Genomic DNA, 16,237 nt, shown 5'->3' with positions numbered 1-16,237 from the left:
GCCAGCTGAGCATGATCCAGCAGTGTGCCCAGGTGGCCAAGAAAGCCAATGGCATCCTGGCCTGTATCAGGAATAGTGTGGCCATCAGGAGAAGTGAAGTCATTGTACCCCTGCACTCAGCACTGGTTAGGCCACATCTTGTGTCCTGTGTCCAGGTCTGGGCCCCTCAGTTTAGGAAAGATGTTGAGTTGCTGGAATGTGTCCAGAGAAGGGCAACAAAACTGATGACGGGTTTGGAGCACAAGCCTTATGAGGAGAGACTGAGGGAGCTGGGGTTGCTTAGCTTGGAAAAGAGGAGGCGGTCTCAAGCTGCACCGGGGGAAGTTTAGGCTTGAGGTGAGGAGAAAGTTCTTCACTGAGAGAGTTGTTCGCCATTGGAATGGGCTGCTCAGGGAGGTGGTGGATTCACCATCCCTGGAGGTGTTCAAGAGGGGATTGGATGTGGCACTTGGTGCCAAGGTTCAATCATGAGGTGTGTGTTGACAGATTGGACTTGATGTTTTTTGAGGTCTCCTCCAACCTTGGTGATTCTGTGATTTGATGATTCTCTGATTCTATGTGGTGGGTTGAAATTACCCCCAAAATATAATTGCCAGACCAGCTCAGTTGAAAGCAAATGGAGCTATATTTACAAGCAGACTAAAATCCAGAAATAGGGAATGCAATGAATATGTACAAAATATACAATATTTACATATACTTACAATTCATAAACAACACAAGACCCCACCCCCCCCACCCCCGGACAAAACCAGGGGGTCTTCCTATCCTTCTCGGCCCCTGACCTCCCCTAGCCCCTGTATATGGGATGAGAGAAATAGCGGATGGTAACTTGTTAGTACTTAGCCACAAGAAGAATGCAGCCAAGGTCAGCAAGCCAGCAGAAACACCAGTTAGTATCTGCCAGAGTGAAGATATGAAAAGAGTGAGAATTAGTTTACACAACTAACTTTATGTTAGATACAAGAACAATAGGATTATTTAGACCTTATCATTATTTTCCCTTTTACATCCAATGGCAATTTATTTACATTCTATCACTTTCTATTCAATATCTGGAAAACTTTGTAGGAACAGCCTAAAATGGTCACAATACAGTAAATCTTATGAATTATCATAATAAAGTTAATAAATCTTAAACTGATGCCACTTCAAAGTTATATTGGACCCATAGTAGCATATTGAGTTAATATCCCTGAAATCCCTACACATAATTCCATTGACAAAATTGGGGACTAAGTTTGGATCTAGCTTAATCTAGACTCCTCTCTGAGAAGGAGTTTAGAAAAGCAAGAGGGTCTATTCTGAACCTCATGACTCCATGAGAGGATGTCCCTTACCTGTTTATTCTTTATATAAATAATTCTAGCCCAATTCTAGCTTGATTTTGCTTTGTCTGCTTCTTCCATATGGCCTTGCTATCAAAATCTGCTAAGCTGCACTCATAAAGATCCATATTAAAAATCACTTTTGCTAATATGTCTAGTGGTGATCCCTTAAATGATATGCATCTTTCTAAGCTGGATTTTGTGACAAATTATTTAATCACTTTAAAAGATTTAAAACACTATTCTATGACATTGTGAGATTATTTCAACCACATGAGATGACTTTAATGATCATGCCCTGATCGAAGCGCAAAATAGCCAGGTACAATCAAAACAGGAGAATTATAGTAATTACCATGAACAACATTTTGGTACAGATGCTGGACGAGATGACTGCAAAAGGTACTCAGCCAGATCTTCAACTAATTAAAGAACAACTGGTCACAGACTGTCATTGATAGTCTTGACTGTGAGTATCATGGTGCGGTGGACTTTAGGATCTTGAGAGAAAGAGGGTAGACTTCAGCTTGCACAGGACAGAATGGGATCTAAAATCTCTTAACTGAGAGACTGGCAGTAATTCAGAGACTTCCACTATGGATGTGCTAGACTCCTGCCAGCAGCTTGGGTTTAGCCTTCAATACGTCCTTCCTATTCTTTTCTGTGTTTTGGTTATCATGACATGCGTCACAGCTCATCCTTTACAGTCCAAAGTAATCTCTTTAAGCAGCTCATGGCATCTTCCATTTTTGCCCTGGTACACAATGTACTATAGAGAGTACTACAGAAGAGTCCTCATATACCAAGTTTCCACACCCTCTCCCACCACTTGCTTCCTCCTGTCCTTGTGGATCTGGCTGAAAAGTAGAGCTCAAAGGGTTGTAGTGAATGGGACTGCATCTGGATGGCAACCAGACACCAGCAGTGTTCCTCAGGCTCCAGTTCTGTTCAATATATTTATCAGTGATCTAGATGCAGGAGTTGAATGCACTATTAAGAAGTTTACTGATGATACCAAACTGGGAGATACTGTTGACTCTCTTAAGGGGCAAGAGGCCTTACAGAGGGATCCAGATAGATTGGAGCACTGGACAGTGATAAAAAGAATTATATTTATAAAGTCCAAATGCAGGATTCCTCATGTAGGATGGGTAATACTGGGCAAAAGCATAAGATGGTAGAAACCCTACAGAAAGGGATCTGGGGATTCTGGTCTACAGAAGACTCAATAGGGATCAACAGTGTGCCCTGGCAGACAAGAAGGCAAACTGCATCCTGGGGTGAAGTAAACTCAGCATAACCAGCAGATCAAAAGAGATGATTGTCACACTATACTCAGTGTTGGTGCAGCCTCACCTGGAGTACTGTGTGCGGTTCTGAGTCCCACAGTTTAAGAAGGATATGAAGGTCCTTGAATATGTCTGGAGGAAGGCAACAAAGTGGTGAAAAGGCTGGAAGTAATGTTCTCTGAGGAGTGGCTAAGGACTTTAGGTTTTTCTCATTTGGAGGGAAGGAGGGTTAGGGATGACCTTATTACTGCCTACAGCTTCCTGAAGAAATGGAGAAGGAGATGTTGATCTCTTCTCCTTGATATCTAATGACTGGATGTATGGGAATGGCTCAAAGCTGTGCCAGGTGAGCTTTAGCCTGGGTATCAGGAAGCATTTTTTTTTTTTTTTTTTTTTTTTTTTTTGTGAAGGGAGTGATTAAACTCCCTTAAGTTTGATAGTTCTTATTTTATTATTTTGCATGGTGTTGAAAAGCAAGTATAATATCTTCCAAAGCACTACTGATTTTTTTTTTTTTTTTCTGAGCCATTGCAAGAATACTTATCATAAGGAAAATAAAAAGTAAAACCAGCTACAATTATTTATGGAAAATTCAGTCAACTACAAAGAAGCTTTTTAAGATAGGCTCTTGGGGACTTCTCTCTACAGACAACACTATCATCCATGCTAGCAAGAGGGAGAGAATGTGAAAAACCTGTAAACTGCTGCCAACAAGGTACATGCATTCAATTTGCATGCATTATGTCACTTCAATAATTGTTATTAGTTCTTCAGTTTCATGCTTTATTATTTGATTGTTATGTTCTGCCTGTTAAAGGAAGAAAAAAAGTATTTCATTAGTGTTTCATGCATGAGATTAGCTATGAGTTTACAATTTATTACTTTGCTGTCATTCAGAGAGTTGCTATTTATTATATAGAAGCTGTAATGGGACTCTGTCAGTGAGAAGACTGAAGTAGACATGGCTCCTCCCCATGATGAGAAACAAGATTGTTCAACTCAGAAGCCAGAAAACTGATCTTTTTAAACATGAAAAAGTGAACATGACAAAGGAACAGAAAAGGCTCACCAGTGACATAGTGTGTTCTTGCAGACACATTTTGGCTTCCAGACTTGGCTGTAACAACTTGCAGTCTTTGCAAATTGCAGGAAACTTTGCAACACACTCTCTGAATGAACAGTTTCCTATCTAGATGTGTAGTATCTGCAATATAGGCCTGGCCCTTCTTCTTCTCATGAGTGTCTCCATCTACCTTCTGAAGTTAGAACCACCCAGCCCTCTTCTATACTTTTGTGCTTACCATGTCCTAGACAATTTTCCCCCTTCAGCATCATTACCAAATACTACCATAAGCCTCCATGTCAGCTCTGGTATAACTATTTTTGTCCAGCAGTAGCTTTCTTTGTCCCTTGTCTCTGCATGGATGACCAGCTGTCAGATTCTGCATTATAATTGTTCTGAGAAGAACAATTCTTCTGACCTCTGAGAAGAAGAATTGTTGTGCTCAGCATTATTCAACTGATAGTGTATGTCTTACAGGAAGAGCAGGGTAAATTGTATATTTTATTAAATGCTCCAGGTAGAATGATGAAAATTGTTTGAGAATGGAAAAGGAAAATCAGAATAATTGTTTGCCTATGGGCATTCTCTTTCAATATTCCATCTAATTTCTGGTAAATGGAAAGAAAACATACCTGGAAACCTGTTGAATAGAGTTCATGGAACGGGTCTCTTGGTTGTGGTATTGTAGCAGATGTTTTTCTCAAATAAATGCTTCTACATTGACAAAAAGGATTGGTGAAGAAAAGACATAGTATGCAAACATACCAACATGTACTGTATAATGGTGCTTGTGAGGTATTTTTCTATTCCTCTCAGACAAAAGTAGTGAAAGTTTAACTAAAAATCACAGAGACCAAATACAGTGGTATCATTTCATTAATCAGAATTTGGATGACAGCAATTTATTTTATGACTTCTTAAAGTATTATATGAAGCTGTTTAAGTACCCAAAAGGGGAATATTCTAAAAACAAGGGAATGAGTTCATGTACTACCTATCCACATTGCAGGGTCTGGAGGCAGTAACGTAGCACTGATACATACGCTGGAAAGTGTTGTGTTATATTGATCAAGTTGATTAAAATGTTGGCAACCAAAAATGTAGTGCCCACTTATAAGGAACACAGCGCAGCATAGATTTTTCTCCTTACCTCTTCTTTAAAAGGAGGCCAGATTTTTATTGTTGTTGTTGTTGTTGAGGAAAGATGTGTTATTTCAACTCCAGAATAAAAAAAATACACAAGAAATAAGACTTACACTGTGAAGAGAAAAAGTACAGGACTTGCTGCCAGCACCAGTATCAGAAGTAATACATATGATGAAATAGATGCAAATTGTTCTTTTCCTGAAAGACAAGCAATCATCAAAACATTGATTAGTATCACAGAACAGGAATGGTTGCACAGCAGTGTGTGATCTATTCTGCATGATGGTATTAAACACCAGTATGAAGTGGCTTCTTCTTTAGCTTAGCACCTCATTGCCCTGTGAAGAAATGGGATGGCTGACAGCATGTGGACTGCCTACAGTAACTTGAGACCTTACCAAGCATTTTGTGAGGAAATGAGGCCTACAAACTACTTCAAAATTCAATGTGGTAGAGAGTAATAGGGGAAAGAGGGGCATTTAGGCTATGAATGTTGTTAGGAATGAAAAGAGGTGGTAACAGAACTCAAAAAACTCTGATCTATTCTGCATCTCCTTACAAGAAGCTCCCAAAAGCACACCAGAGTGCTTGGACACCACCCTCATATTAAGAGATGTGCCAATCCATCCTTCCCTGTCAACTTAGCAAAATATTGTGCAAAAATTGATGTGCTTTCATCTTCGTGTATGAAGTAATAAATGAGGCAGACAAGTAATATCTGAGGGAAAACTAGGTCAAGTAATTTTCATTCTTACCAAACTCTACAGGTGTACTCCACTCTCCCCAGCTTTGGCTCACTAAACAACCATTGTCCGTTGCTCTGAGTTTGACACTGTACCTCTTCTCTGTGTTGAAGCTCCCAAATATGTAGGAGTTTCCTGTAATGTCTCTTTCCTAAATACAAAACAACTAGATTGAGAGATTTTCATTCCCTAGATGCACAGATGTTAAGAGAGAGTAAGGTTTAGAATAAACTTTAGAATAAACCAAACCAGGTTGGAAGAGACCTTCAAGATCATCGCATCCAACCCATCAAGCAGTCCAACCCACCCAAACAGCTAACCCATGGCACCAAGCACCCCATCAAGTCTCCTCCTGAAAACCTCCAATGACGGCGACTCCACCACCTCCCTGGACAGCCCATTCCAATGGGCAATCACACTTTCTGTATAGAACTTCTTCCTAATATCCAACCTGAACCTCCCCTGGCGCAGCTTGAGACTGTGTTCTCTTGTTCTGGTACTGGCTGCCTGGGAGAAGAGACCATCATCCACCTGTCTACAACCTCCCTTCAGGTAGTTGTAGAGAGTGATAAGGTCACCCCTGAGTCTCCTCCTCTCCAGGCTAAGCAACCCCAGCTTGCTCAGTCTTTCCTCATAGGGCTTGTGTTCCAAATCCCTCACCAACTTTGTTGCTCTTCTCTGGACTCGTTCCAGCAAGTCAACATCCTTCCTAAACTGAGGGGCCCAGAACTGGACACAGCACTCAAGGTGTGGCCTAACCAGTGCAGTATAGAGGGGGAGAATGACCTCCCAAAAATGATTACAGCAGAAAATGGTACATATACTTGGCTAAATAGACTGGAGTGAAATAACAAATGGAAAATGATCCCTTAACAAATCAGCTCATTCCATACTAACTGCTTTTGTCTGAGCATTATTGTTACTGGTGATATGAAGAGGAAATACGTAGTATGCTTCCCTGGCTTCTTAGCCTCTGCTAAAAAATGAGACTAGGATAAAATACAAAAAAATAAATTTTCAGTCTGTAAATTGTGATTTTACTAGAAGGTAATTCTTTAAAGATCTGACATCTGCTTAAACAGAAAGGAAGATCTTGACATGTATTGAGAAGAATATTCAGACGAATACTGAGTCTTCTTGAAAAGCTGATTTTATTTTTCTTCCTTCTTTCATAGTTTCATAGTTTCATAGTTTCATTCAGGGTTGGAAGGGACCACAAGGATCATCTAGTTCCAACCCCCCTGCCATGGGCAGGGACACCCCACACTAGATCAGGCTGGACAGAGCCTCATCCAGCCTGCTCTTAAACACCCCCAGGGACGGGGCCTCGACCACCTCCCTGGACAACCCATTCCAGGGTTTCACCACTCTCATGGTGAAGAACCTCCTCCTCACATCTAGCCTGAATCTCCCCACCTCCAGCTTCATTCCATTCCCCCTAGTCCTATCACTACCTGAGATCCTGAGAAGTCCTTCCCCAGCCTTCCTGTAGGCCCCCTTCAGATACTGGAAGGCGACAATTAGGTCTCCTCAGAGCCTTCTCTTCTGCAGACTGAACAGCCCCAACTCCTTCAGTCTGTCCTCATAGGAGAGGTGCTCCAGCCCTCTGATCATCCTCGTGGCCCTTCTCTGGACACGTTCCAGCACCTCCACATCCCTCTTGTAATAGGGGCTCCAGAACTGGACACAGTACTCCAGGTGGGGTCTCACCAGGGCTGAGTAGAGGGGGAGGATCACCTCCCTGGACCTGCTAGCCACACTTCTCCTGATGCAGCCCAGGATCTGATTGGCTTTGCGGGCTGCAAGTGCACACTGAGAGCTCATGTTGAGCTTTTTGTCCACCAGCACCCCCAAGTCTCTCTCCTCAGGGCTACCCTCCAGCCAGTCACTGCCCAGCCTGTATTTGTGCCTGGGATTGCCTCGACCCAGATGCAGGACCCTGCACTTGCTCTTATTGAACTTCATGAGGTTGGCTTGTGCCCACCTCTCCAGCCTGTCAAGGTCCCTCTGGATAGCCTCCCTTCCCTCCAGCGTGTCTGCTGCACCACACAGCTTGGTGTCATCAGCAAACTTGCTGAGGGTGCACTCAATGCCACTGTCCATGTCACCCACAAAGATGTTGAACAAGACAGGTCCCAGGACTGATCCCTGAGGGACTCCACTTGTCACTGGCCTCCACTGGGACATGGAGCCATTGACAGCCACTCTTTGGGTGCGGCCATCAAGCCAGTTCCTTATCCATCTAGTGGTCCACCCATCAAACCCATGTGTCACCAGTTTGGAGACCAGGATGTGGTGTGGGACAGTGTCGAAGGCTTTGCTCAGGTCCAGGTAAACGACATCAGTTGCTCGCCCCTCATCTATTAATTTTGTCACCTGCTCATAGAAGGCCACCAGGTTGGTCAGGCAGGATTTGCCCTTGGCAAAGCCATGCTGACTGTTCCCAATCACCTCTTCACTATTCTTTTGAGCGAGTAGTGACTCCAGGAGGATCTGTTCCATGATCTTTCCAGGCACAGAGGTGAGACTGACTGGCCTGTAGTTCCCTGGTTCCTCCTTCTTGCCCTTTTTGAAGATGGGGGCAATGTTTCCCTATTTCCAGTCTGTGGGGACTTCACCAGACTGCCAGGACTTTTGAAATATAATAGAGAGGGGTTTAGCAACCTCCTCTGCCAGTTCTCTCAGTACCCGTGGGTGTAACCCGTCGGGTCCCATGGACTTGAACACTTTCAGGTTCTTCAGATGATCACGAACCTGATCTGCACTTACAATGGGCAGTTCTTCCTCCCTGTCCCTGGCTTTGACTTCCATAACATCAGGAGTGTGGCTAGAGGCCCTTGCAGTGAAGACTGAGGTAAAGAAGTTATTAAGTACCTCAGCCTTTTCCTCATCACATGTGACCATGTCACCATTTTCCTTTCTGAGGGGGCCCACACCTTCCCTAGTCTTCTTCTTCCCATTAATATACCTGTAAAAGTTCTTAGTATTCCCTTTAATCTCCCTGGCTAGATTCAACTCAAACTCTGCTTTGGCTTTCCTAACCAGGACTCTTGCTGCTTGGGCAGCTTCCTTGTATTCCCCCTGTTCTACCTGTCCTTCCCTCCACTTCCTGTAGAGTTTCCTTTTAAGTAATAGTGTGTCCAGTAGCTCCTTGCCCATCCAGGCAGGCCTCCTAGCATTCTTACCTGCTTTTCTCTTTGTTGGTACACAGAGCTCCTGGACACAGAGGAGGTGGTCCTTGAATACTGACCAGCTGTCCTGGGTCCCTCTTCCCTCCAGGGCTTTGTCCCACGACACTTTGGCTAGCAGATCCCTGAAGCGATCAAAATCTGCACGCCTCAAGTCTAGGGTCGTGAGCTTGGAATACTTCCTCCTGATTGCCCTGAGGATGTTAAATTCAACTGCTTCATGGTCACTGCAGCCAAGGCCGTCTATGAGCCTCACATTGCTTACCAGCCCTTCCCTGTTGGTGAGAACAAGGTCCAGCATAGCACCATTTCTTTTTGGTTCCTCTACCATTTGGAGGAGGAAGTTGTCTTCTATGCAGTCCAGGAACATCCTGGATTGCTGGTGCCTTGCTGTGTTGTCCCTCCAGCAGATATCCGGGTGGTTGAAATCACCCATGAGGACCAGGGCATGTGACCTGGAAGCTGCTTCTATTTGCCTATGGAGGGCCTCATCTGCTTGGATCTGCTGGTCAGGTGGCCTGTAGGAGACCCCCACAGTAATATCTTCTTCCCCTGTCCTGCCTTTAATTTTGACCCATACACTCTCAACTAGCTTATCATCCCTCCCCAGTTGGAGCTCCACTGATTCCAACTGGCTATTGACATAGAGGGCAACACCTCCTCCTCTCCTTCCCTGCCTATCCTTCCTAAAGAGTTTATACCCATCTATGCCTACATCCCAGTCATGGGATTCATCCCACCAAGTTTCAGTAACAGCCACTATGTCGTGGCATCCCAGCAGCACAGTGGCCCTTAACTCATCCTGTTTGTTGCCCAAGCTGCGCGCATTCGCATAGAAGCACTTCAGCTGGGCTGGCCCTGTCCTCCTCTTGTGCCAAATCCCCTCGGTTTCCACAGAATGTCCTGGTGGATCATTCGTGGCTTGCCTCAGGGCAGCAAGTTGAGAGCCCTTACCAGCTCTCCTTCTCTCTACTGCTGGTGAGCTGCCCCTCTGTTTGTCACCAGCCAGCAGGAGACTATTAACCCCTTCCCCCTTCAAATCTAGTTTAAAGCCCTATCAATGAGCCCTGCCAATTCCTGCCCCAGGATTCTTATCCCACTCTGGGACAAGTGTGTCCCATGAGTTGTTTTCAGCTCAGGTGCCTTGAAAACCAATCCATGATTGTGGAACCCAAAGCCCTGTCGATGGCACCAGCCCCTGAGCCATGAATTGATCTGTTGGCCCTTCCTCAGTGTGTCCTCATCCATTGCTGACGTTAGAGGGATGGCAGAGAACACGACTTGAGCCCCTGATCCCTTTAGCATTTGCCCTAAGGTTCTGAAGTCTTTTTTAATAGATTGTGAGCCTCTCATTGTTACATCGTCACTGCCCACCTGAAAGACCAGCAGTGGGTAGTAGTCCGAAGGACTCACGAGGTTGGGAATTCTATCTACAACATCTTTTACTTGGGCACCAGGGAGGCAGCTGACCGCTCTACGAAATGGGTCTGGTCTGCATATTGGGCCCTCTGTTCCCCTCAGTAGGGAGTCTCCTATGACGATGACCCTGCGAGGTTTCTTTTCTGGGTAAGTTTTGATGGCTGGCCTGAGGCAACCTGTCATTGGTGCAGCTTCTGACCTTCTTGGGTCCTCGACCTTACCAATGACCTGTTCCTCCTGCAGATCCTCATACCTGTTCTGTAACTGCACTGGAGGCAGCGTGCTGCTCACAGGAGCAGACTTCCTTTGTTTGCATTTCTTCCGTCGGGCAGAGACCTGTTCCCATTGGCCCTGCTCATGGGGGTTACTACAGGGAGGTTGAGAATCTTGCTTCTGGGAAGGTATCAAACTCCCTGTTCCCCTAAGTGTTACCCCCTGTTCTGGTTTAGAAGAGATTACATTATGGGAATTATCAATTTTCTGCTCGCCATCTCTTCTAGCTCTTAGCCTTTCCACCTCTTCTTTTAGTTTGACCACCATGCTCATCAGATCACTGACCTGCTCACACCTGAAACAGGAGCTGCTCCCTCCAGCCTCCATGTCGAGTGCCAGGTTCCAGCACTCACTGCAGTCACCTGCCTGAACATCTGCATGCTTGTGTGTGGTCTCTGTTTGGGTGCCCACTGTCCTTCTGTTAGCCTTTGCTCTAGTGGTGACCATCTTGTAGTAACCACCCTCTCCACACGGCTTTTTTTTTTTTTTTTCCCTGTCAGTGAGAAGCTGAGCTGCGCTCCTCAAGCTGCCTCCTCTCTCCTCAGCCACGCGCTGGGGTCTGTTTGGTTTGCGCGCGGTCTCCGCGGCAACCCCCCCTCCAGCTACGTCACTGCCCTCCGGCAGGTAGGCAATCCGAGCCCGCTGCCCCTCCTCCTCTCTTTGGAAAGTCCCAAGCCACCAGCCCCTTACCGCCTGAAAAGCAAGGGAATCAAAGCCAAAAGCCAAACTCCCAGAGCTGCGCTCCTCAAGCTGCCTCTCTCCTCAGCCACGCGCTGGGGTCTGTTTGGTTTGCGCGCGGTCTCCGCGGCAACCCCTCCCCCAGCTACGTCACTGCCCTCCGGCAGGTAGGCAATCCGAGCCCGCTGCCCCTCCTCCTCTCTTTGGAAAGTCCCAAGCCACCAGCCCCTTACCGCCTGAAAAGCAAGGGAATCAAAGCCAAAAGCCAAACTCCCAGAGCTGCGCTTCTCAAGCTGCCTCTCTCCTCAGCCACGCGCTGGGGCTTATATATATATATATATAATATATATAATATAATATATATAATATTATATATATATATATATATATATATATATATATATAGGCTTAATCTCTCAGGTGACATTTTCTTGCCTCCTCCATCTTAACCCCTTCCAGAGATCATTACTCAAGAAAAAAATTATTCACATTTTTGTTGTCTAGCTGTAATATGGAATCACAATCCACATTTCTATATATACAGGAATTTGGTAGGAATTTAAAAGACTATATAATTGAAGACTTTCTGACTTGCCTAGAAGTAATATAAAGTTTCACATGTGTAGTGTTTTCCTTTGTGCCATATTTTACAAATCAGAGTTTCAAACTCTGAGTTTAGGGACCTTGCTAGTAAAGAGTATACATAATATACTACAACAGGGAGTGTGAAACTAAACCAATTTGGCTGGAAGATTCTCCAATATAGATGAAATTTCAACCCAGCATAAACATTGGACTAATATAGTAATAAAGACTTACTGTTTTAGATATGTTTTTCTTCAGATCCACCTAGTAAAAAGAGAAAAAAATAATTTTTTATGATTATTCCTTTTGTTACTATATTATCAAGGGTCTTGCCTTATGTACGTTAGGCTTTCTGAACAAAATAAATAATTAAAAAAATGTTTCCAATGTTTTAAATTTCATCTTTTAGAGACTGTGAAGTGAAGCTGCTCTTTCACTGAGTGGTTTTCCCACACCACTGGTCCTCTGAAAAACTGTACCCTTTAAATTTCATTGTGCAACTGAGTAACAAAGAACTAAGCAAAAAAAGACTCAGGTCATCCACCTATCAAAATTTTAAGTTTTACCTGTAAAAAACAAAGTATGTAAAAAACTACTAGCAACCTCAATGCTTTTTCCCACTACAACTTTTGTCTCTATAGCTTTTACATTTAAAAACATTTAACTTAGCTACGCCGTTTCATTTTTAAAATGAATGAACAAACAAAACCCCAACTTTTACTTCTTACTCATATATATTTCCACAAATATTGCAAACTTTGCTTTTGATGGATGTAATGCTACTTTCCAAATTCATCCAAATCTTCAAAATACTTACAATTCTGTTATAATATAAATTCAAAGACACTGATAACTGTTTTCACTGTAAGTTAAAAGGAAAGGACACCAAACTTAATACAACCCCACAGTGAACAGATGATGTACTACTGTTTCTTACATCTAATTGTGACACTATGCTACAACCACCTTGATGGTGTGTGCTGTAGATCTACTTTAGATAAACCTAGACTCCTAAAGTCCTTCAGCAATACCACACTGGTGTCAGTAAATGGAGACAACAGGAGAATGAAGAGAAATGGAGAACAGGCTGGATACACAAAGAGCAGGATGGATAATATGGGAGATATATAGCATATTCTAACTCACAGTTGCACTTTTGTAGTAAAGTGTGTGTTACTTCTTTGGATTTAATTTAGCAATGCTATAAACCTGACTGAACAATAGTGATGACTACACAAAGCAGGGACAAATGTAAAGTAAGTTTATGAAAGACATAATAAAAAGTGACTGATGGCACAGGAGGCTGAAGAAAAGAAAGCCACAGAACAAAACGTCCTGACCTACCTCCATCAAAAAACAATACAACTGAAAGACTACATTGGGACTCAAACTGCTTTACAGGGACACATGAAATTGATCACATCCAATTTAACAATATCTTTTATTTTTTTTTTTTTTTCCCCATAATGTATTAATTTGTAGTGTAGTTCATTTGGTGTATCCTATAAACTTGTCAAATTATAGAGTAGACTAGACTAGACTAGACTGGACTAGACTAGAATAGAATAAGCCAGGCTGAAAAAAACCTTTGAGATCATCAAGTCCAATCTATCATCCAGCATGATCTAATTATCTAAACCATGGCACCAAGTGCCCCATCCAGTCAAGTAAGCTCATCCATCTCCATATATGTGCTAGAACAGCTATTCAGCCTCAGTGTGGGGAATCATAGAATCATAGAATCAACAAGATTGGAAAAGACCTCTAAGATCATCAAGTCCAACCTGCCACCCAAGACCTCATGACTACTAGACCCCCTTGCCTAGTTTCTCTAAGGACCAACTGCAGAGTCAACTGAAAGCATTCCTTCAATTTGCTACCCGTTTGTGAGTGTCAGCACTCTTCAGATGTAAGACACACACTACATATCAAAAAGGAGAGATTAGTTAAGTATGGGGAAATAGAAGCATACAAAATAGTATTAAGTCTTAATTATTCTTACCTTGTTTTCTATTACAATTTCATACTTGAAGCAAGCATGTTTTTTCACATGACTTGTGTGAGGTGGCTGCCAACGAATTTCACAACTGTGAGAAGCTTCTGTACAGTTCACAGTGATGTTTAATGGAGGAGTGAGTATTTCTACAATAATATAATTAGAAATGCAGTTGATTAGTAATAAGTTCTATTTACTCTGCCTTTTAAAAATATCAGTAGATGCTCAAGCAGTTGGTCTAAAAAGATGCAATTCAGCTTTACCAAAATTGTTATGTGCATCCCATATTCTGAAGCAGGATTCCCTGGTTTTAAATGCCGGCCAAGGAGCATGGAATATCAGCAGCAGTAGGTAAAATTAAAACCCACAAACTATTTGTTAGGGCTTACTGAACTTAGCATATATATGTATGTTTGGTTGTGGTTTTTTGTTTGTTTGCTTGTTGCTGGTTTCTTTTTATTGCCTTTTTTTTTTTTTTTTTTACTGTGTTCATATTGAACATAAGTGTTGGGTTTTTTTGTTTTGTTTGTTTGTTTGTTTTAATTAGCATCATTCTTCCATTGGGGGAAAAAAAAAAAAGACAGAGATTTTTTTCACAGTCCCACTCAGACATCCTTAGCTAGTTAATCTCAGAGGATGACACCTTTCTGTCAGAGAATAAATATTGGACTGAAATGTTGTCCAGTTTGGGATTTTAGTCAGTCTCTGCATTCATTTGTTTTTATGTATTTTCATACTTTTGACTTCTGAGTTATCAAGGCTGTAGCAAGGGGCGGGGGGGGGGGGAAGACTATTCTGGGGAGCAGTATTTAAAAACAGATATATGCCTCCCCCCCCCCCCCCCATGGATGAATTCCCCACTCCCTTAACATAAAACTGGAAATAAAATATAAATAAATAAGTAAATTCTTACCAATTTTGTACAGAAAAATCTTCTTCTCAAATGACTGAATGTTTTGTCCGCTTCTAGACCCGTTTACCAGGAACTCAGCTCTCTTATGGTCTATTGTAACATTTTGGAATCTACATCCTGTGTGTCTTCCATAATTATCTTTGATGTAATTCTGGCATCCTGTGAAATCTTCTTTCCTTTACATGACATAGTGTATGAGTTAAGTATTGACCATGTGACATGTCAGACCAGAAATCAAAATTTCCTAGGTTCATATAGACCTACTTACCTTGGCGGCTTCCAGTACAGGTAATACTGGGTATCTCCTGAAGCAGTTCTGCCCACATGCCAAGTACAGTTCATGAAGGAAACATTAAAAATTACACAGACAAAATTTTCAATGGCTGTCCCGTTCATTCCTGAAACACAGGAAGAATGTCCCATGTCCACTCTGCAGAAAAACTGCATAACTGTTCAGGTCATGCACATCACTGCAAGCACATTAGTAAATTTTAGCCACCTCACTAGTAAATCAAGACGCTTATTGTGTGAGTCTTGCAGATATCAATTTCATTTGTGTTGAGCTGTAAGGATTATCTACTATCATTACAGATGCTGAAAATATGTCTAGGGTTTAATCAACTTTTTAATCAACTCAGGCACAGTAAAATAAAAGCTAATAACAAAGGCAGTCACTGTTGTCTCCTTTATTTAGATCTGCTGTTGGTCTAAGGTTCAGTCTACAGTGGAATATAAAGTGTACAGCCATGAACAAGGCAGGTTCTCTCTCCTGTTTTTGTATAAAGTCCTCTGATCCTTGACTGACTTATAAAGGACAAAAGATTTAAAAGTAAACTGTCCACCACCTTCTTCTGTGTGCAAGGGTGATTACAACCTAGCACTGAGAATTCTTCCTGAAGCTAGTCCCCACAGAAGTGTTACAGTTTTGAAGAGAAAATGGCAAATTTTTTTTTTCTGGAATTGAAAAGAGTTGACAATCCTTTCTGGTACTTCAGGTTAAAGGATAGGGGGAATTTTCTTTCTACTTGATAGAAGCAGGCTTGAATATCCATGCCATTAATAAAAAAACAAGACAAAACTGAAGCAGAAGTTGATAGCTTGCTGAAGTATCCTGGTTTGACCTAGAACAGAAAGAATGCTTTCTTCAATCACTTAACTTTTCAGGTCAGTCTATTCTAAATGATTGCACTTTCTGGAGTTAATGACACATTTGTGCTGACAATATCTCCTTCTAGATGTGATAGCACTCAGTGTTTGAGGTTACCACTGGTAGAATGTCATGTTAAAAGACTGTTGCTTACACTTGCTCCTATAGAAACCCAGGTCACTTCTAGATCTTGTGTACCACGTTGGAATGATGTAATTAAAAGAGTCATAATTAGTGAAAAGATCTCACTTGCAGGGAGAAGAAGACAGGGTGGGTGACCCAAACCTGGCATTCTATTCTATATACATCAGAATCAGTATAAAGCTGAAAGATCACAAGTGTCAAGCCTCCTTTTTCTATGGCCAGCATCCATGAAGATCTCTGTGTTCGTCTGCCCTCAATCCCAACTGTAATGTGGGAAAAGGCAAATCTTCTCCAGAAAAGAATAAACTCAAACATACTCTTGTAC

The 16,237-nt window shown here is 42.5% G+C and overlaps 1 protein-coding gene across 4 annotated transcripts in view; it reads right to left on the bottom strand.

Annotated features, from left to right (window-relative positions):
• Positions 1 to 760: 760 nt before the first annotated feature.
• Positions 761 to 16,237, bottom strand: part of LOC137442459 (granulocyte-macrophage colony-stimulating factor receptor subunit alpha-like) — a 46,633-nt gene continuing 31,156 nt past the window's right edge. For 2 of the 4 annotated variants that reach the window (XM_068141274.1, XM_068141283.1), the window contains exons 2-9: positions 14,890 to 15,019; positions 14,622 to 14,797; positions 13,715 to 13,854; positions 11,947 to 11,976; positions 5,582 to 5,720; positions 4,937 to 5,024; positions 4,313 to 4,394; positions 761 to 3,425 (exon numbers count right to left, since the gene is read on the bottom strand). In XM_068141274.1, the coding sequence (XP_067997375.1) occupies positions 3,357 to 3,425; positions 4,313 to 4,394; positions 4,937 to 5,024; positions 5,582 to 5,720; positions 11,947 to 11,976; positions 13,715 to 13,854; positions 14,622 to 14,797; positions 14,890 to 15,017 (852 nt within the window). In that variant the 5' untranslated portion in view covers positions 15,018 to 15,019 and the 3' untranslated portion in view covers positions 761 to 3,356. The other 2 variants (XM_068141264.1, XM_068141255.1) reach the window with 2 other exon arrangements.

Source organism: Melanerpes formicivorus, unplaced genomic scaffold (assembly GCF_026170545.1).
Source record: "Melanerpes formicivorus ecotype bairdi unplaced genomic scaffold, bMelFor1.0.p_v2 SCAF_1, whole genome shotgun sequence".
NCBI lineage: Eukaryota > Metazoa > Chordata > Aves > Piciformes > Picidae > Melanerpes > Melanerpes formicivorus.
This window is presented reverse-complemented; position numbering and strand designations above follow the sequence as displayed.